The 19,796-nt window shown below is 38.9% G+C and overlaps 1 protein-coding gene across 1 annotated transcript in view; it reads left to right on the plus strand.

The window, feature by feature from the left end:
• The window catches only part of LOC150090711 (uncharacterized), a 257,039-nt gene that overhangs the window by 58,789 nt on the left and 178,454 nt on the right, over window positions 1-19,796 (plus strand). Inside the window, exon 4 of the mRNA XM_090369985.1 lies at window positions 12,477-12,531. Coding sequence (XP_090226111.1) covers window positions 12,477-12,531 — 55 coding nt within the window. The remainder of the gene's footprint in view (window positions 1-12,476; window positions 12,532-19,796) is intronic.

The following is a 19,796-nucleotide window of genomic DNA, read 5'->3' on the forward strand; positions in this document are numbered from 1 at the left end:
GAAGATTAGACTGGTCGCAGAAAGGAGTCAATGTAAATGGAGAGTACCTAAACCATTTATGATTTGCAGATGACATTGTGGTCATAAGCCATGATCCCAAAGAATTAGAGGAAAATCTTAATTAGTTATGCAGAGTTAGTAAGGATTTTGGACTAAAGATGAATATGGCTAAAATAAAAGTAATGATGAACAAGTATGCCATAGAAAGGGATATAATGATTGAAGGAGCAGTAATTGAAAAGGTGGAGTCATATACTTATCTGGACAAGTCATTAGCTATAATAATGATAAATGGCTGGAGGTCAAGAGAATAATAAATTTTGGATGGATAGCTTTCAGGAAATATGGTCACATACTGAGGAGCAATATCCCAGTTTGTCTGAAACGTAAAATAATGAACCAATGTATACTGCCCACCATGACTTATGGAAGTGAAACTTGGGCACTCACCAAAAGAATGGAAGAGAAGCTGAGAACTACACAGCGAAGAATGGACCGAATTATGTTGGGAATCAGACTGTTAGATAAGAAGAGAAACACATGGATTAGGCAGAAAACTTAAGTAAAGGACATTCTTATCAAAACTAAAGAACTAAAATGGTCTTGGGCAGGACACATAGCTTGAAGACATGATGACAGATGGACTAAGAGAATAACAGAATGGTACCCAAGAGGAGCTAGAAGAAAACCTGGATGACAACGACAGATAAAATTCATGATTTTGTGTGTAGTAAATGGATGGCCATTGCACAAAACAGAAGGAACTGGAAAGTTGCTGGAGAGGCCTTCACCGTGAGTGGATTGATCACTGCCAAGCAGAGAGTGACCCAAATAGACTTCAGGGATGGTCAGAAAAGTTGCAGCAAAGCTTCAATCCAGCAAATTGCAAGGTCTTACACCTGGGGAACTGTAACGACAAAATAACATACACTTGTAGAGTTGAACTAAAGTCAGTAGTGGAAAAAAGGGACTTAGGAGCTATGATATGGTCAGACATGAAGTTCTCTGAGCATTGTAGACAGGTTGCAGGGAAAGCCCATGGTGTCCTGTCGATGATTTATTGACATTTGCTATTAGAGATAAGGTCATCATAATCCCATTATATAAGAGTGTTGTTAGACTAGACTTGGAATACTGTGTTCAAGTATGGAGATCACACCTAAAGAAGGACATCAAGCTTCTTGAAAGGGTCAAAAGATGGGTAATTCGCCTGGTGAGATTGGCGAAAGGGTATACATATGAGGAAAGAGTTCAGATATGTGGGTTACACTGCTTGGAAATTGCCCACCTTAGAGGAGACTTGATTGAAGTGTTTAAGGCTCTGAGAGGCATAAGTAAAATGAATGAGGTCGAAATTTTCACGGTTATAAATAATTCTAGAACTAGGGGCCATAAGTTCAAATTACGGTAGGAGATGCTTAGGCTGGATTGCAGGAAGTTTTATTTTAACCAGCAAGTTATAAATTACTGGAATAAGTTACCTATATGGGTGGTAAAGGCTGACAGTTTGGGGAATTCAAAGGTCAGCTGGATATTTTCCTGCGGGAGGAAGTAAACACATAGGTTGTTATTCCTTTTCATTTATTATTTATTAATTATTTATTTTATTTTTTATTAATATTATTTTATTCTTTTGTTTTTTTGGCTGGTGCAGCATAAGCCTTAGGCTTCCTTGCACCATATAGCCATTACTAATACTAATTCTCGTGTCCGGTATTTTCACCGTAAACATCTTTGCTGCAAACATTTTCGCCATAAGGCAATTTTGCCGTAAAAGATAAAATAACTGGTTGACAGTTTGGTTTTATTTCCATTGAACAGTCAACCGCCTTCGGAAGACTTAATGTATTTAAGCTAGTTGACAGTTTAAAAATAGGAGTAATGACAGTTTTTTCAGTACCCCCATTTTTATATTATATAAATCTTAGCCCTCATAATGGTCTATACAGCGACGATTATCCACTATTTTAAGACCACCACGAGTAAACGTGATGGTCTTAAAATAGTGGATGATAACAACTACGTATAATTGACTTGATAGAAAATATGGTGATAAAACTTACTGGAAGTGTTAAAATAAGAGAGTATAAAGCCAGATTGTACACTATACTAGAAAATGATAACATATCAGCTTGCAAATCCTTTGGTGAGCACAGTCATCCTTCCCACCCATCAAAACCAAAAGTTTACCAAGCTATGGCAAATATAAAAGAGGCATCTACTAATTCACAAGTCTTCAAGAGCACTAATTATCGATTCTTTAGCTAATTTAGATACAACAGCTTGTTCTCTAATGCTGTCTTTACCAAATTTATCACGCAATATTAGAAGTTGGAGGCAAAAGAAGAATCAAACTCCTCTTATCCCCCCAAAAAATAAATGGTTACGTAATTCCTGATGAGTATAAGTTTCTTGAAAAATTTTTTTCAAGAAACATATTTCTTGGTGAAAATTTTTTGTTATTTGATAGTGGAGAACATGATGTAGACAGAATATTCGTATTTGGCACAGATTCTGGCTTAGATGATTTGGTGAAATATAAGGACTGGGCATGTGATGGAACATTTGAATGTTGTCCAAATATTTACTACCAGTTATATACGTTACATATAATGATAAGAAATAGCAGCATCCCTCGTCTGTTCATTTTACTTCCAGGGAAATCTGAAGAGACAGCAGATTTTTTTATATCATAAAGAACTTACGTCCGACATTAGATCCTGAAATTTAATGATCGACTTTGGAAAGGAAGTATCGCTGCTTTCTCTTAACGTATAGTGTGTTCATGTCTAACAGCACCAGGGGTTCCCCCCATCTCCATGTTGCTTTCATTGTGGGTGTAACAGTTCACTGTAAAGGCCAGAGATTTAAAAGTGTATGGATATTGTATGAGTGTAGTGTTGTGTATCGTTGTTCTTCTGGCCATTTAGCCGCTAGACCCCTGCTGGGGCCCAATGTTGTCCACACTATGCCTCATGGAGGCAGACCAGGTACACTAATATTGAAATATTTACTTCTAGCAGTTCCTGCCACCTAATTTCCTGAGATTTCAGTGGCTAGGACCTAAAAAAAATATATATATATAGTAAAATAAAATAAAATTTTCGCTCAGTGGGGGTTAAGAAAATTGAGTAGAAAGGCCAAATGAGTTTAGTGTGAATGCAATTAAATTTAGTCATTATTAAATTTTAAGTTATGTGGGGTATATACTTGCGTATTAGGTAGAGTGGGGGGACACAGAAGGCTGGGGGGAAAAGACAGAAATATGGGGACGATAGAGAAGGCCACCCCTGATAATCAGTGGGGCAGGCCCATGCCCTACCAGGAAAAGAGAGGAGTGGCAAGGAGGTGAGGGGACGGAAAATACTGTCCCTCCCCCCGGCAGGGGGAGGGGAGAAAAGATAGGACCATGCAAGGGAGAATGGTTTGAGAGCCAAGATGGTCAGCAGCAAGCTGCAGTTGGTCTTCAGTGGTATTGGTGTTCCCATTTGGGATATCACTCATGGGACCAGGTCCCGTCCAGTTTAGTCAAGTCAGTTCTTGTCCTTTATTAAGTAGGTTCAGTTGTGTTCCATTGCAGCGAGCACTCGTCTTCTTGCGAAGAGCTCTTGGGCGTAGCAGGAAAAAGCCAGCTACTCTTGTTTTGTATCCAGTATGTTGTGCTCCTGTTCTCTAGGACAATATAGGATCTTTGTTATTAGGATGTTGCGGAGATCGTCATAAAGCTGCCAATCATACATTAGATGTTGCCAGCTCTCCAGACCGCTGCAAACACAGGTAGGGTCCTCTTCAATTCCCAAAAGGAAAAGTTTGGCATTGATGGCGCCATGTCCGGTTAGAAGGTATACTGCATGGAGTCCAGGTGAGAACCATGTTGAGAACTTAAGGTAGACCCTGCCGATGTCAGGTATAAACTTTCTAGTTATCTTCCCTGTATGGGAGTTTTTCCATCTCTCTTGCCACACTTGCAGCAGGTGAGCGTAGAGTCTCTTCTTTTCAGCGGTGTTTTTATTTGCTGGGTCAGTTGTATGTCCGAGACAAGTCCTTGAGATGCCCTTTGCCAGGTGGTAAAGTAATCCTTTGCCCACAATCTCCAGGTCAAGGGGAAGAACTCTGGTCAGGACCTCTAAAGCATGGGTGCTCACCATGCTGCAGGCACGAGAAGTAAATAGTAGAATCGATCTTTGGGTTGAGTCGATGATATGTCGGTTGACTGTGGTAGTAGCCTTGTAATACCATACGCCAGAGGCATATGTTATGATAGGTATGAATATGGCTTTGTAGAAGATATGTAACGTACGCCGGCCAAGGCCCCAGTCCCTTCGAGCCACCCTAGCAATGAGGGCAGCATATTTTCTAAGCTTGGTTCGGATGTTTTGTAGGTGGTCTTTGAAGGATAGGTTGTGGTCTAGGATGACCCCTAGATACTTCAGTTGTTTGGAGAATTTTATTGTCGTCTGGTTTATCTTAATTTGAGGAGGCTGTCGTAGGTCCAAGTTCCCTTTCAGCAAGTCTGAGTTGGTTTTTTCTGGTGATATTCTCAGGTGATTCTGTTTTGCCCAGTTCTGCAGTAGCTCCAAGGCCAGGTTCGCAGATTCTTCCAGTTTTGCCCTTGAGTTTGCCGTATATTGGAGAGAATGAGGTCATCAGCAAATGCTTGAGCATCCACTTCTCCAAGGGCCGAGACGAGGAAGCTGTCCAAGACAGTGTTCCATAGGAATGATCCCAGGACCGAACCCTGCTGGCAGCCCCAGTGGATGCTTCTAGAGAGGGTCTGATAGGGCGTATTCACTACTGTGAATCTGTTGGATAGGTAGTTCTGTAAGGTCTAATAGAGGTTGCTGGAAAGATTTGCCACTCTAAGTCTGGCCAGGACGCTCGGCTACCAAAGTGTCGAACGCCCCAGTGAAGTCCACAGAGATCACCAAGAAGTATTTTCTGTTACAGTACAGAAAATACCCCATAGATGGCCACCAGCACCTCCCCAGAAAGTGCTGGTGGGCATCTATGGCAGAATGACCCTGTCGAAAGCCGAACTGGTTGGTCATTGTTAGTCCTGCAGTATTGTAGTGATGTTGGAGACGAGCATGTAATAGGCGCTCGAAGAGCTTGCTGACCACGGAGAGCAAGGCTATAGGCCTGTAAGAGTCTGGGAGGATAGGTGACTTGGAAGGATTTTATACGATGTTTGACATTGGCAACCTTCCAAGATGTTGGAAAGGCTCCTGCCTGGAGGCATTTCTTGTAAAGATTTAGCATCAGGTCAGGGGCATGTTCCACTGTCTTTTTAACAATTTCTGGTTCTAGCAGGTCTGGCCCTGGGCATTTATTTCCTCTGATAGTTGATGCTGCTGCAGTTAGCTCCTCCCTGGTGAAAGGCATTTCCATTGCTTGGTTATTGTAGGTCGCATTATCTTGGCACATTTTCTTCTGATTGTCAGTCTGCAGTTCAGCTGGTGGTTGAAAGACCACATCAAGGATATTGTTTATGGTGCTTTCCCAGTTTGTAATCATGACACCTTGTGGAGTTCTATTAGTAGCGACAACCTCCCCACGAGGGAGCTTGTTTGTGGTGATCTTGTAGACCACCCCCCAGGGATCGTTATTGCCAGTAGTTGTGACCAATCACTGTCAAGTCTCCTGTTTGCAGTGACGTATCTGTGCGGTGTAGGCATTTCTCTCTTCTCTGTACTACTGCCATAAGGCCTCCACTTCTGCAGCTGGCCAAAATCTTCTGGCCCTTTGAAAAGCCTTGCGTTGGATCTGAGTTTCCTTTCTAACGTGCTGCAGGTCTCGGTTCCACCATGGCACTGCACCCGGGACTGGATGTTTCCAAGGTATTGCAGCTTCACATTCCTGAGTGGAGGGCTGTTGTCTTCCGCTGAAGGAGTTCCGGGTTTGCTAGTGGTGTGGAGTTCGGCATTATGTTCCTGTAAGGCAACTGAGATTTCAGTCTGGAAGGTGTCCCAATTTGCTTTCTGAATAGCGTACCTGTGCTGTATTTGTCTTGGTACTGGGTTCCTAGTTAGTGAGCGGATAAGCTGGAAGGTTATGGCACTGTGGTCGGAGGTGGTCCAGACATCTTGGACCGACCACCCAGTAATATTGCTGGCTATGTTTCTGGAGGCCATGGTGACATCTATAGTTGACTCCCACAATGTATTGTAGAAGGTCGGCAGGTTGTGTGGGAGGTTTAATACCGTTACTGGTGTGTTTGCCAGGAACTCCTCTAGTTTTTGACCCTTCCTTGTGCCCAGTCAATCAGGTGTGTGACTGTGCCACACCGGGGACCTGCAGTTGGCGTCTGCGCCAATGATTATTCTTGAGTTTGGAAAGGTGTTGATTACTGTGTGAAGGTAATTTATGGCAAAGGTGATGTCCTCACCTGGGCGGCAGTACAGGGCCACGACATAAAGGACTCCCATGGCAGTAACAATGTGGGCACGTGCGGCCCAAGCAGTGCAGAGGTGTGTAATTCTTGTAGCTGTGATGTCTGGATTCTGGATGACAATGGCTGCCCAGGGAGTCTCATCCTCCACCTGGATGATCTTGTATTTCAGGGGATACCTCCAGACCATTTTCATGTGGGCATATGGTTCTTGCAAAATTAAGACGTCAATGTTCTCCTCTTTAGCTTTAAGTCGTAACTGATCAGCTACTGCCCTGGCCCTTTGTGCGTTTATTTGTATGAACTTAACCTCAGTGGTGTTGTACTCCTTAAGGCGTGTCTCCACAATTGAGTCTTGCCTGGTATAAACTCTTAGCCTTAAGGTACACTGGGCATTTGCTGTCTCTTATGGAGTGTGCAGAGTCCATTTTTAGGCCTTTACAATTTGTACAAACTGGTTGTGTGCTTTTATTTGGGCAGTTATTATAATAATGGCCTTTTTCAGAACAGTGGCCACACGTTGGTGCCGTTTGTGTGCAAGTATATGTAGTGTGGCCATATCTGCAACAACGGAAGCATTTGAGCACACCCACATGCTTGCAGAAGTGGTGGCTGCTCAACTTAACAAAGATCCTTGTCTGTCCTTTCAGGGCCTGCCAGGCGACAGGGGTAAGTTCCATAATCCATTTGGTGGATCTAGCGTCTTTAGATTTGTAGGAGTACTTTGGGGTGAGCAGGTTTTGGACGTCAGAGTTAGGTAGAGAGTTGGAGAAATTTCTCTGGTAGATCTCGTCTGCCAACTGGTTTGGTGTCAGGTCATTTTCTAAGTCATGTATTGTTATGGACGGTCCTTTTTGCTTGGGCAAGGTCATGGTAAGGCCTAGTTCTGGGATTTTTGGGTTATTGATGATCTTTTCTGCTTCTTCCTTTGTCTCCATCTCTATTAGTATGCCGGTGTTTCTGGTCTTCCTAACTGCTTTTATCCTCGTTGCTTTGAGGTCATTGCTTAGATTGGTGATTACTTGTGTCTTGAGCTCTTCGCTAGATTGCATTTCATCCGGTATCGCAGGGCGTAGAATGACCAGATGTCGTTGCTTTAGGAGTGTTTTCCATTTGGCAGGTTGTGCACGAGTCTGCAGATGGCGTCTGGTAAGGTGTGGTCCTCAGTGTTTGTGTGTAGGAAGGGGCACGCTGTGCCATTTGATTTGCCCTTCTCTCCAAATAGGCCTCCAACTTGTCATATTCCAATTGTGTAGAAAGGAGGATAGTCTCCAATTTGTTCCATAAGGAGACGATTTCGGCGTGGAGATTTTTTGTAACCCTGTTCGTTTGCTCTTTGAACAAGGTCTCTAATGCCATCCTAAGGGTGAGCACCTGTTGCAGGACAGGACCCACTTGCAGTGCAGGGTCCAGAGCATGCTCCTCCTCCACGCAGTCACACTGCTGGCTCCTTTGTTCAGTTTGTTCCTTGGATTCAGATTGAGATGTAGTTTCTCTCTCTCTCTCTCTCTCTCTCTCTCTCTCTCTCTCTCTCTCTCTCTCTCTCTCTCTCTCTCTCTCAGGTTTTGGGATTTTTACCTTCTTGTTGTGCTTTTTTGGAACTGGAGTGGGCTTTTGGCTTTCCGCATCGCCTGTTATGTCTACAGTCTGAAAGTTCCAGAGGCGTTTTCCATGCTTACTTCTGAGCGGTTTGAGTCTTGCGAAGGCATTTTCATAAAATTCGGCAGAACGAGGTTCCGGATTATCGGGACTTGTTTGATTTGTCTTTGTAGAGCAGTGAAAATTATGATATTTGGTGGTCGCCGCAAGAAGCTGCGATCATTTGAGACCACAGGGCGTTGTGCTGAAAATTTTGGCTGATTTCCACTGGTCGCGTGGGGGGGGGGGAAGAGCCCAAATTAAAAAGGGCCCTAGAGCAGCAGGGTTTTTTCTCCTTGCAATTTTCAGGGGGCGCCGATCACAGAAATCACAATTATTTCGATGTAGGAGCAATAGTAGGGAAGCTGAAGTCCACCCATATAATGTCTAAGGGAAGTGGGGGGAATTTTGAAGGCACATTTTAGTTCACTATACAGTTCACAGAATGTCTCAGAGTTAATAGAGCACAGTACTACCCTATAGTAGCACAGGGGAGGCACCAATCCCCAGTCAATAAGTGAAGTTTGGATGTGGTGGCTGAAAGGCCACACTAATTCTAGAACAGGGCGCTTTTAACGGCAGACCCAGTCACAAGACAAATCAAAATTGACTTTGTGGCCAGAATTCAGGCATTTTCAGTGATTTCAGTTTGGTCATAAGCTGTTGGTGCAAATAGGGTAAAACCATTCCTTAATAGAGGGGGCCTTTCTCTGTTTTATGTGCTCTGTGCAAGTTTCCGATTTTTCAGAGCTGAGAACCAAAGTTCCGAAAATCGGTCAAAAGTCAGTCGAGATTGCTGGCCCGACATGAGTTGTGACAACGTGGTGCTAACGTAGCATTAATACCAAGTGAAGAGGATGAAAAAATGCTCACTCTTATTGCTAAGTATATTATTGGTGTATCTATAATTATAAATATGGACGTTTAATATTTGTTAAGGCTGCATACACAAACTCACAGCCAAATTTAACCGAGTTTTAAACATGTGGCAGTGACAGCAGGACAAAGGGAGACCCTCTTTGTTGTGCAAGGTTCCTGCGAATGTACCTAGGAAAATTTTAAATTACTGTATACAGTTTGGCAAATCAATAACAGAGATAACAAGCAAGTATTAATTTCCATATCAGCATATTGCATTGGGAAGTCAGTCTATGAACGGTGCCCGCTGAACAAGGGGGGGATGTAGCTCAGGATGCTCAAGTCCAAAATTGTATGCTGTAGGCATATGCTCTACATACAACTACAAGCTATCATATGCAAAGTTTAAATACACTCATATTTTCATTATTTCTCTAAAGGAAATTTTTACAAAGTCACCTGGTGATCCAGTTTCTTTAGTTCTTTAAGATTAAGTCACTGGCGAATGGTAAATTCATGGTTATCTGGCACAAAATTTACTATTTATCAGGAGCACTCATAAACGTGACCGCACGGTTGAAGCCATATGCGGAACCCTCTTAACGTATACCCAAATACAACTATAACTGGCTGTTTGTTTCCTATGAGAAAAAACATTTACCACAAAATCATTGATATATCGGACAAAAGTTGCGCTATCAAACAGATGCCAAATTTAACATGAAAATTAAATGCATTACAGCATTAGCATTTCTTCCAGTTAACGACATTATTGATTGCTTTATCGAGCTGACAGATGATTTGTCCCAAGAGTTGATTTCTTATTTTGAAGCACACTACCTTGGAGGAGAAAGAGGCCAAGGGCCTTGAAGGTGCAGAGTTGAACCCACATTTCCCATAGAACTTTGGAATGTCTATCAACGGACAAATGACAATATGGAAAGAACGAACAGGGTAGAAGGCTTTCACAATGCAATACAAAGCTCAGTTACAAATGTGCATCCTAGTATTTGGAAACTGATACCTCTCTTAATGAAGGAAGAAATTTTAGTGAAAAAGAAAAAGTGCAATGCCAAACAAAGAGACGAATCAAGAAGCAAAAAAATGTATAATACTACGAACGAAAGGCTTCGAGGACAAGTGCTTAGGTACGATCCACAAAATAAAATCAGTTATTTGCGTAGTATTGCCAGGAATCTACACACATTTTAAATGTATTCAAATATTTTGTATTTTCATTTTTCGCAATAAAGTCTTTTTAATTTTGTTATTAATTTTTCATGTTTCGTTATGTCCTTTTTAATGTCCCTCTTTTATTTTTTGTTATTTTATCTTTTACGGCAAAATTGCCTTACAGTGAAAATGTTATGCGGCAAAAATGCTTACAGCAAAGATGTTCACAGCGAAAATACCTAGAACCACTAATACTAACTCTCTTTAATTTGTGTAGTAATGAGGGCAGAAGATTGTGCTACTGAACACACCTTTTCAGCTCCTCTCTAACAGGTGTTCAGTGGGATTGAGATCCACCATTTGGACAGCCAGGACAGTTCCTCATGTTCCTAGAAAATGTGTGAAGAACCATTTCTTCACACATTTGGCACAGTAGACGGCTGCATTGTGTCATCTTGAAAGTATTCTTGTATAAGGCTAAATGCAATGCTACTGGGCATATCTGATCTGTAGCAATGGTCAGATATGCTCTGGTGTTTGTGCTGCCCTCCATTGGGATCCGAGGACCAAGGGTATGCCACAAAAACATACCAAAACTATTACACCTTGACCAGCAGCCTGACTGTTTGTACACAAAACCGTTCCAGTTTCTTGTGGTTTTCTTCACATTTTCACTCTTCCACTGGTGCTAAAAAGCATAAATCAAGGGTCGTCAGACCACATGCTCCAGTCTGCTTGCATCCATCCTTTGCATAACTTGCACCAACATAGCTATGTGTTCTGATTGGTGTCTGAGATCAATGGCTTTTGCGAAGTTCTCCTGTTCCCATAGTATTCTTCATAAGGTTCTTTGCATATGTGAGTATGATGCCTTGTGATGTACCTGCATTAAATTCAGAGGATTAATTATTCAACAGTTATACTTGATAAGCTGCTCCAGACATAAAACGTACCCTTCCATCACTTTAATGTTTATGGTTGCAGTTGCATCTGTTCACAGACATTTAAATTTTTTTTTTTTTTTTTTTTCCCCATTCATTAAAGACTTAAATGACACTAGTCTTTGAACATTCTAAAAGTCCAGTCATCTTCTCTGTTATAGCAACTAAATGCTCACTGACAATCATACCTTTTTTGAAAGTCTGTGCAGTCCTGTCCATTCTCTATTTCCAGTGAACGGATTTCATCTGTGACTTTATAGGACTTTCCTGCTACATACTGTGTAACCTCTTCGATTTACATATTTTTGTATAGATTGCTACATATTGCCTAAACTTCCATGATCCTAATAAAGTGGCCAAGCAGTGTATAAATGTAATCATTTAGGCTTTAGCAGTGTGGGATGATTTTGCCTCTGTGCAAGGCTGTTTGTAGAAATATCTGCTGATATCTTTAAGAGTCACTTCAACTTAATAAAACAAAACATTATTCTTTCATTAATAAATCCACTTCAAAGTTTTGTTTTCACATCTGTAATTCCATATTACGAAAAGTTACTTGTATATTTTTGTCCACTCATTGTTTCAGAATATCCTGAATCAGGAAAAAAAAACGGTAGTAATATATAAGTAATGCATTATATTTCAAGCACATTAGCAAATAATAGTAATTCATGATTTATAACAAAAAAAATTAGCAAAAATGTAAGACTTTCATGTGCAAACGGAGAAAATTTTGTTTCTGGACATCTGCCACATTGACCATTCATTTCTCCAGCTATTATGTTTGTTGTCGTGTGCTGGAAATAAACATAATATCCAGTGCTTCAGCTGCAATACAGTATATGAAAAAAACTATGTGATATGTATGAAAAAAATAAATAAGAATTGATAGTTTTCTATTGGTGTGATTTTAACGAAATTTGGGAAGAATAGACAAATCTCACTAGTTCCAAATATAAAATTTTATGAACATCCATACACTAAGAGCTGAGGTATTATATGTGGATGGATGGACGAACAAAGAAGCAAAAATTGTCAGTTTTTTATTGAGTCCAATTTTAATGAAATTTTGTTTGGCTTGACTAATCTTTTTAAAAGGCTCAAATATAAAATTTCATGAAAATCTCTACACTGGGATTCAAGTTGTTATGTGCAGATGGACAGACATGGTGAAAACAATAGAAGTGCATTATGCATATATGCTGATGTCCCTATAAAGAGAGAGAGAGACATAATACCAAATTAATTTCAAGAACTTCCATGCATTCCATTAAAATTGAGACTTGTTGAAATAATCAAATTGAAGTTTCTCACAAAGAGGTTTATCTTTTTTTTTTTTTTTTTAATTGTTTTACTTTTTCTTACCAAAAACAATTAGACTATTCCCCCCCCCCCTCAAAAACCCATTAATAAGAGCAGAATGTTTGTTTCTGCTTTGTCCAGTTTTTTAAATTACACCTGATTTTTTTATGTTATAGTGACCTCTCTTCAGTCATTGGTGGAACGATTAGAAAGTATTACTAGGCAACAGGGGTAAGGAAAATTTTTTAATAGTTTCAGTTTATTTTTAATAATTTTAGTTACACAGTTTAAGAATAAACTTGGAAGTTCTGACAAACACAAAAAAAAAAAAATAATAAATAAATAAATAAATAAAATAAAAGAAGCAAAAGTTTTGGTTTCTGTAGGAAAAGTTATGGTCATCTCTTTTTGTGACATTCAAGTTTACTAGCATGTTGTGCCATGTTATACAATTGTTACGGGACCTTCCTACAGAACTGTTTTGTGCACTTTGCAGAATCACTTTCATCGCAGACGACCACAACTCCATGCAGGTGGGTGGATGCTGCATCATGACATTGCGAGACCTCACATTGTTCATGCTGTCATTGAGTACTTAACTAGAATTAATGTCAAATGTGTTTCTCATTCACCCTACATCCCTGACCCTGCACTTTTTTTGTTATTATTATTATTTCCAAAGTTAAAGAAGGAGCTGTAAGGAAAACGTTTCCAGTTGTCAAAAGTTGTAAAGATATTGGAGGAGATTCTCAAATGAATGCTAAAAAATGGCTTCCACCATTTTTTTTTGAAGAATGGCAGAAAAATTGGAATAAGTGCATTTCATCAGATGGAGACTACTTTGAAAAGGACCATCAAAATATGGATGATTAACTGTGAAAGATTCAATGAAAGAACATCAAGAATATATTCCCATATTGTGATGGAAATGAAGATATTTTTTGTAGGCAGTATTTTGGAAAAAGGACTGAACAGTCTTCAAGAGTAACAGGAGCAGAGCACCTTAATTTTTGCTTCTCATTAATCACCAAAAAAGTCATCAAAAAAGTTTCTCTGCAAAAGTTTATCAGAACTCTGTATTCCAAAAAAGACAATGAAAAGGAAAATTATGGTAGTATTTTCAATACTGCCATAACTTGGTAAAGCATTATTTTCCATTGAGTGTGCTGTTTATTAGAGTGAATATTACATTAATACGGTATATTTGTAATAAATATAACCCCGCGCTTATAAAGAGATTGAATATAACCATTCACATATAATGATATGAATGACTATATCTGATGGTCATCTATGGCCAATATTTTTTGGTGGACCAGTACACAGGAATTCATTTTCTCTGACTGGGTATAGTTTCCAGCAGAACAAAGTACCTGTTCATTACCATATGCATCTGTAGAATCTGGTAGATTGATCAGAGCTTTGCAACTTTGGCAGCAGCATTCGATTGGCTGCCTCTGAATTATGTTCTCTTTATGCAAAAACTTCTAGTACGAATCTTAGAGTATGTCTCAAAATGCATCAGTTAAAGAAGGTTGTGGAAAGGATTTGACACATAATATCAGCTGTATCCCATAACATATTCCACAGGACATGACATTAGATTACCCTGTGCAAAGAACATGATAGACATGATCAGAATGCCAGTGTGTACATTGGCATTCTGATCATGTCAAAGGTTTGTGAAATCCTAATGATTGTATCTTTAATGAAATACCTGCATAACAACAATAATAATACTGATAAATGCTGTCAGTTACTTGTCTTTCATCTTAATTCCACTTAAGTTATCATATGATGCAGTTTAATAGTAGTGACATGACATCTTGTGCTTCCTGTATAGGAAGAGAATTTATGAGCTGTTGTGAAGTGGCCCAAAAATGTTTTTTATTTTTGGTGTGCTGTTTTTTAAAAGATAAGCAGTAAACTTAAGAAACTATTGCACTATGTACGCAGTAATTAGTGCACCAAGTAATTACCATAAACAACCAAAAACAATCACTAACCTTTCTTTCTATTCACAGCATTAGAGGTGTCAGCATTAACCCTAACATCTCTAAATATAAATTTATCCATTTTAACCAAGATTTTGATTCAGAATTCACCTCTGAATCAAAATCTAGGTTCTTTTAAATCTCAGTTGTCATTCCATTTTTGTTCCTTTCAACATTGTCGATTAACATCTCTAAACATAGCACCTGTTTTCTGATGTCAACACCCCATTTGTCAAATGTGGCCATGGTCTGTTAAATATATGAAAAATTGATTATTATATGAAAGCTTGTTTGCTACAGTATAACATTGCAACAAAGACATTGTTCAAGTTTATTCAAAAGTGTTCTCTGTTAATTTTCTTCAGGGTGTTTAATCAATGAATCCCTTTGTTTTTACACGCACACACAGCCCTATCATTAATATCTGAACACCTGTGTATTTACAAATAAACTTTATTTATAAGAAAATTAATGAAGTATGCTGAAACCTTTAGCCTTTATGACAGTCTCCATGGAATGCTCTCTACCAGTTTCCTTTTTTCCCCCTTTTTTTTTTTTTTTTTTTTTTTGTAAATGTTTTCCGATATTTTCTGCCATTCAGTTTTTAAAGCAGTGACCAGTTCAGCTTTTTGAGCAGTCTCTCCTCGCATGCATCCAGTGATCCCCAGAGGTGCTCTGTAGGATGGAGGTCAGAGCTGTAGGCTGGCCAGTCCAACCACTTAATGCTTGTGCCCTCAAACCAGTCTATCACAATGTGAGCATTAACTTACTGATAAATACGTATGGGCCTTTTCCAACATGCTGTAGGTAACACGTTATTGCCTAACTTCTCTATATATGTCTGTAACGTCAGGAGTGGGATCCCTCAAGGATTGGTTCTTGGACCACTGTTGTTTCTCATTTTCATAAATGACATTGATGAAGGGATAGGTGTGATGTCAAAACTTGCAGGAGACATAAAGATTGGCAGAGTCGTTAATGATCAGTGCCAAGCAGCGATCCTTCAGGATGACTTGAACAGACTTCAAAGATGGTCAGAGAAGGCTGTGTTTTAACCTAAAAAAAATTATACACTTGGTGGGGTTGAATTAAAAACAGTGGAGGAGGAAAGGGATCTGGGAGTTACAATATGGGCAGATATAAAGTTTTCTGACAGTGAAAAAGAGGCAACCAGGAAAGCCCGTGGTGTCTTATCGTTGATTTATCGAACATTATCCTGTAGTAATAGGAAGGTCATAATCCCACTGTATAAGGCAATTGTAAGACCACATTTGGAATACAGTGTTCAAGTATGGAGATCTTATCTGAAAAAGGACATTGAGCGTTTTGCAAGGGTCCAAAGATGGAAAACTCGAATGGTGAGATCGGAAGAAGGATGACTATATGAGGAAAGACTTTGATTGTGTGGGCTAAAGAGCTTGACAACTTCAATCAGGCACCTCAGAGGTGACCCAGTTGAGGTTCATAAGGCTCTGAGAAGGGTTAGTAAAATGAATGAAGGTGGAATTCTCACTGTTATAAAGAATTTCAGAACTAGGGGTTATATTCAAGATACCATTAGCAAAATCGCTCTCCAAACTGGAGTTTATATGCGAAAATTATAGGGGTTGGGATTTAGATTAGATTGTAGGAAGTTTTCTTTTAGCCAGCGAGTTGTTGATTGTTGGAACAAGTTGCCCTTACAGTTAGTTGATGCTGACAGTTTGAATAAATTCAAAGGTGAACTGGATTTAAGGGGAACTGGAGTTACCTGTGTGAGGAGGGAAGTATATAATATGTATTTTCTTATCTACTTCATTTTTTTTTTTTTTTTGCCAGTGCAGCAAAAACCTGTGGCTTCCTTGCACTATATCCGTGGTTTTCAACAGGAGTGCCATGGCACCCTAGGGTGCTGCAACAACATTCCTGGGTGCCATGTAATTTGGGTTTAAGTTTCTTAAACCCAAAGCTTTTCACCACATAAAAAACTTTTGTAATTATTTCATTATACAAAGATACATCCTTATTCCATAAACCATAATGACAGTATTTACATATGTCAACTGATCATTCTATTTAAAATTCCAAAAAATAAAAAATAAAAATACAAAAACCTCACATTATAAAAGATAACAGTTTCATTACATAGATTATTATGTTTCGGTTAACCTTTTGTGCTGCCTTGTTGAGAGGGACTCAAGATGACACAAGCAAGTGCCCCAGGACTTGTTTGTGTGCGACAATAGTTGCTTACTTATATTTAAGATATATTTGGCCACTCGGAAGAAATCTTTATTTGGATATATTATATTTTTCTGGAAATAAAAATATTTTAAATTTACTTTGTGGCAACAAGGTATAGCACTGCAGCGCACACAGAAGTTAATTTAGAGTGGTAGGGTAAGCACACAGCAGAAGTAGCAGAGTGCAAAAGGTTAATGAAGAAAAACTGATTTTATAAAAAACAGGTATTAATTTTCATTACAGTAATATGACTAAAGAGATTACAGGCAGTTACCACTTTATGAGTTTTCGCTTTACAAGTTCCTGGGTTTACGAGCTCTTTTTTTTTTTTCCAAATATCAAGTATCAACAGAATCAGAAATATCAACATTAATTGCAATAAATAAATGCTAAACATTCATAAATATGGCATTTCAAACCACACCTGTAGCTATACAATACATTACTACTGTGCGTGCATTTGAGGCGTCTCCGTAGCCAGGTGGGAAGGAGCAGCAGTGCGTACCACACGCTTCTTGATTAGACCGGGGTTCGAGCCCTTCACCACCAAATATGGAGGATGCGGAAAGGTCAGGGAATGACCACCACATATTCCGGAGCAATATGGCCTTAGTTGCTAATGCTCCTAAAAACCAAACAACAACAACAACAACAACAGCGTGCATTTGAAATGACGTATTTATGAATTTAGCATTCATTTATTGCAATTAATGTTGATATTTTCAATTCTGTTGATTCTTGATATTTGCTGGTTCTTGAAATCCTTCAAAATTATCAATAAACTGATGGCAGAGTTTGTACAAAATGAAACAGAAGCGGTCATTAATATTGTTAACCAATTGCAGCTTGAGAGTTTCTACAACTGACGTCGGGCACCTCCGTAGCCAGGTGAGAAGGAGCAGCAGTGTGTAGCACATGCTTCTTGATTAGACTGGGGTTCAAGCCCGTCACCACCAAATATGGAGAATGCAGAAAGGTCAGGGAATGACCATCGCATATTCCCGGAGCAATAGTTGCTAATGCTCCTAAAAACCAAATAACAACAACAATTGACGTTACTGAGCTGCTTCAGACGCACAGTGGAGAGCTCACAAATGGAGACCTGCTAGAAATGGCAAAATGTGAAGAGACCTGAGGAACAAGAAGATTTAACAGCTGAAACTCCTGTTCATTCCTTCACTCTCAAGGGGTGACGAAGCTTTTCACCACATAGAAAAAGCAATCGAGATTTTTGAGTCACAAGATTGAAATTTCAAGCCCACTATAAAAGTTGCTACAGGTTTAAAAAAATGCTTTTGCATGCTGTCAGAAATTTATAAAAAAAAAAGAGAAGACCGTCTTGGAAACAAACGACTCTTGAAGCATTTCTGAAGAAGATAACGACTCCTTGTGCTTCCAACAAACCAATGAGTGCCGAGTCAACAACGAGTGAAGAACCATCAACAAGTGTGCATGTTTGATAATGATGAAGAATAAACATTCTTTAACATTTGTACAACATAAATAATTTCTTTATTATTATAATTTGCTTGATTTTAAAGGCTATGTTTTCATTTCTTTGGATAAATAAATCATTGTTTTAGCATAAACTATTGTTTTGTTGATCTTTATTTAACATTACTGTGGGATATAAATTCCCATTTTACGAGTTTTCACTTTACGAGCATGTTGCTAGGAACGAATTAGCCCCTAAAGTCAGAAACTACTGTATGAATAATCAGCCAATATGTTTACTTATGCACTGTAATGACCTATTGCCAACACAAATTTCAGTTAGTAAAATACCCTTGATAGTAAGATGGACAAGTTTTTTGTGAAGAAAAGAAGACATGAAGATGATTGTAGTGAAGGCAAAAAAGAAGACAAATTCAAGATAATTATGGTAAAGATGAAAAAGAAGACAAAGGTGTAGGTTCAAGTAAAGAAGGAATAATTATCTGTTCCCTCCTTGAGCAAGTCTTCTGTGAAGGTGAGGAATTAAAATCATCAGTATTTGGACAGTTATTTGGAACATGGATTTATTTGGTGTGGGGATAAAGACAATCCTAGCCAAAAATGTGTTATTTGTCGTGATATATTGTCCAAAGAAGCAATAGTACCTAGTAAATTAAAGCGACATTTAAATATAAAACATAGTCATCTGGCTAACAAGCCTAGAATGCACTCCGAGAGACTAGTAAATTTCCAAAGAAAACAGTCTGAGTTTTACTAAAATTGCCAAAATTTCTAATAAAGCTCAAGAGGCCAGCTACTTAGTAGCTCAGTTAATTGCTAAAAATATGAAGCTTCACACAGAAGCAGAGACACTTATTCTCTCTGCTTGCAGCACTATGTAAGGACACTTTTTGGAAGAAAAGCAGAAAATGAAGTTAAAAAATTACTCTTTCCGATAATACCATTAACAGATGGATTAGTGATATGTTGGCAGACGTAGAAGAAAGTGTATGTGCCTCTGTAAAGAAAAGTGAAATTTTTGCACTCCAAGTAGATGAAACAACTGATATTGGAAAAAGGATCAACTACTTGAGCCTTTTTCCAATATCTTGCATTTATTTGCTTTGCCCATAATGATAGTATAGTAGTATAGTATTTGCCCATAATGATAGTATAGTAGTATAGTATTTGCCCATAATGATAGTATAGATCAGTTTTTTTTTTTCTGTAAAAAACTTGAAGAAACAAAGACAGGCCAAGATATTTTCAATACATTAAGTACCTACTTGGAAACTCATGATTTATGCTGGAAATCTTGTGTGGGAAGTTGTACAGATGATGCTCCATCAATGGTCGGCTCAGTGAAAGGGTTTGTATCTTTAGTGAAGACAACAGTGATGTCATAACAACACATTGCTTTCTTCATTGTGAAGTGCTGGTTGGGAAAACACTCAGTAATGATCTGAAAAATGTGCTAGACACAGTTGTGAAAATGGTTAACTATACAAAAAGTAGGCTTCTTAAATCGTGTCTGTTTTTGCCAAGCTTTCTGAAGAAGTTGGGGCAAAACATGTTAATCTTCTTCATACGGAAACAAGATGACATTCTAAAGGCAAAGTATTGTCATGAGTATGAACTGGTGGGTGAGATTCATTCTTTCTTTGCCATTGAAAAGCAAGAAGAATTTTGTATTTTACTTGTCGATGATAATTGGTATGCCAGATTGTTGTATTTAGTTGATATCTTTGGAACTTTAAACAAGGTTAATTCCAGTTTGCAAGGCAAAATTGAAAATATCTTATCACTGACAGAATCAAAGCTCTGAGAGATAAGTTAAGCTTATGG

Source organism: Mastigoproctus giganteus, chromosome 1, assembly GCF_048544385.1.
Source record: "Mastigoproctus giganteus isolate SK-2022 chromosome 1, ASM4854438v1, whole genome shotgun sequence".
Lineage (NCBI taxonomy): Eukaryota > Metazoa > Arthropoda > Arachnida > Uropygi > Thelyphonidae > Mastigoproctus > Mastigoproctus giganteus.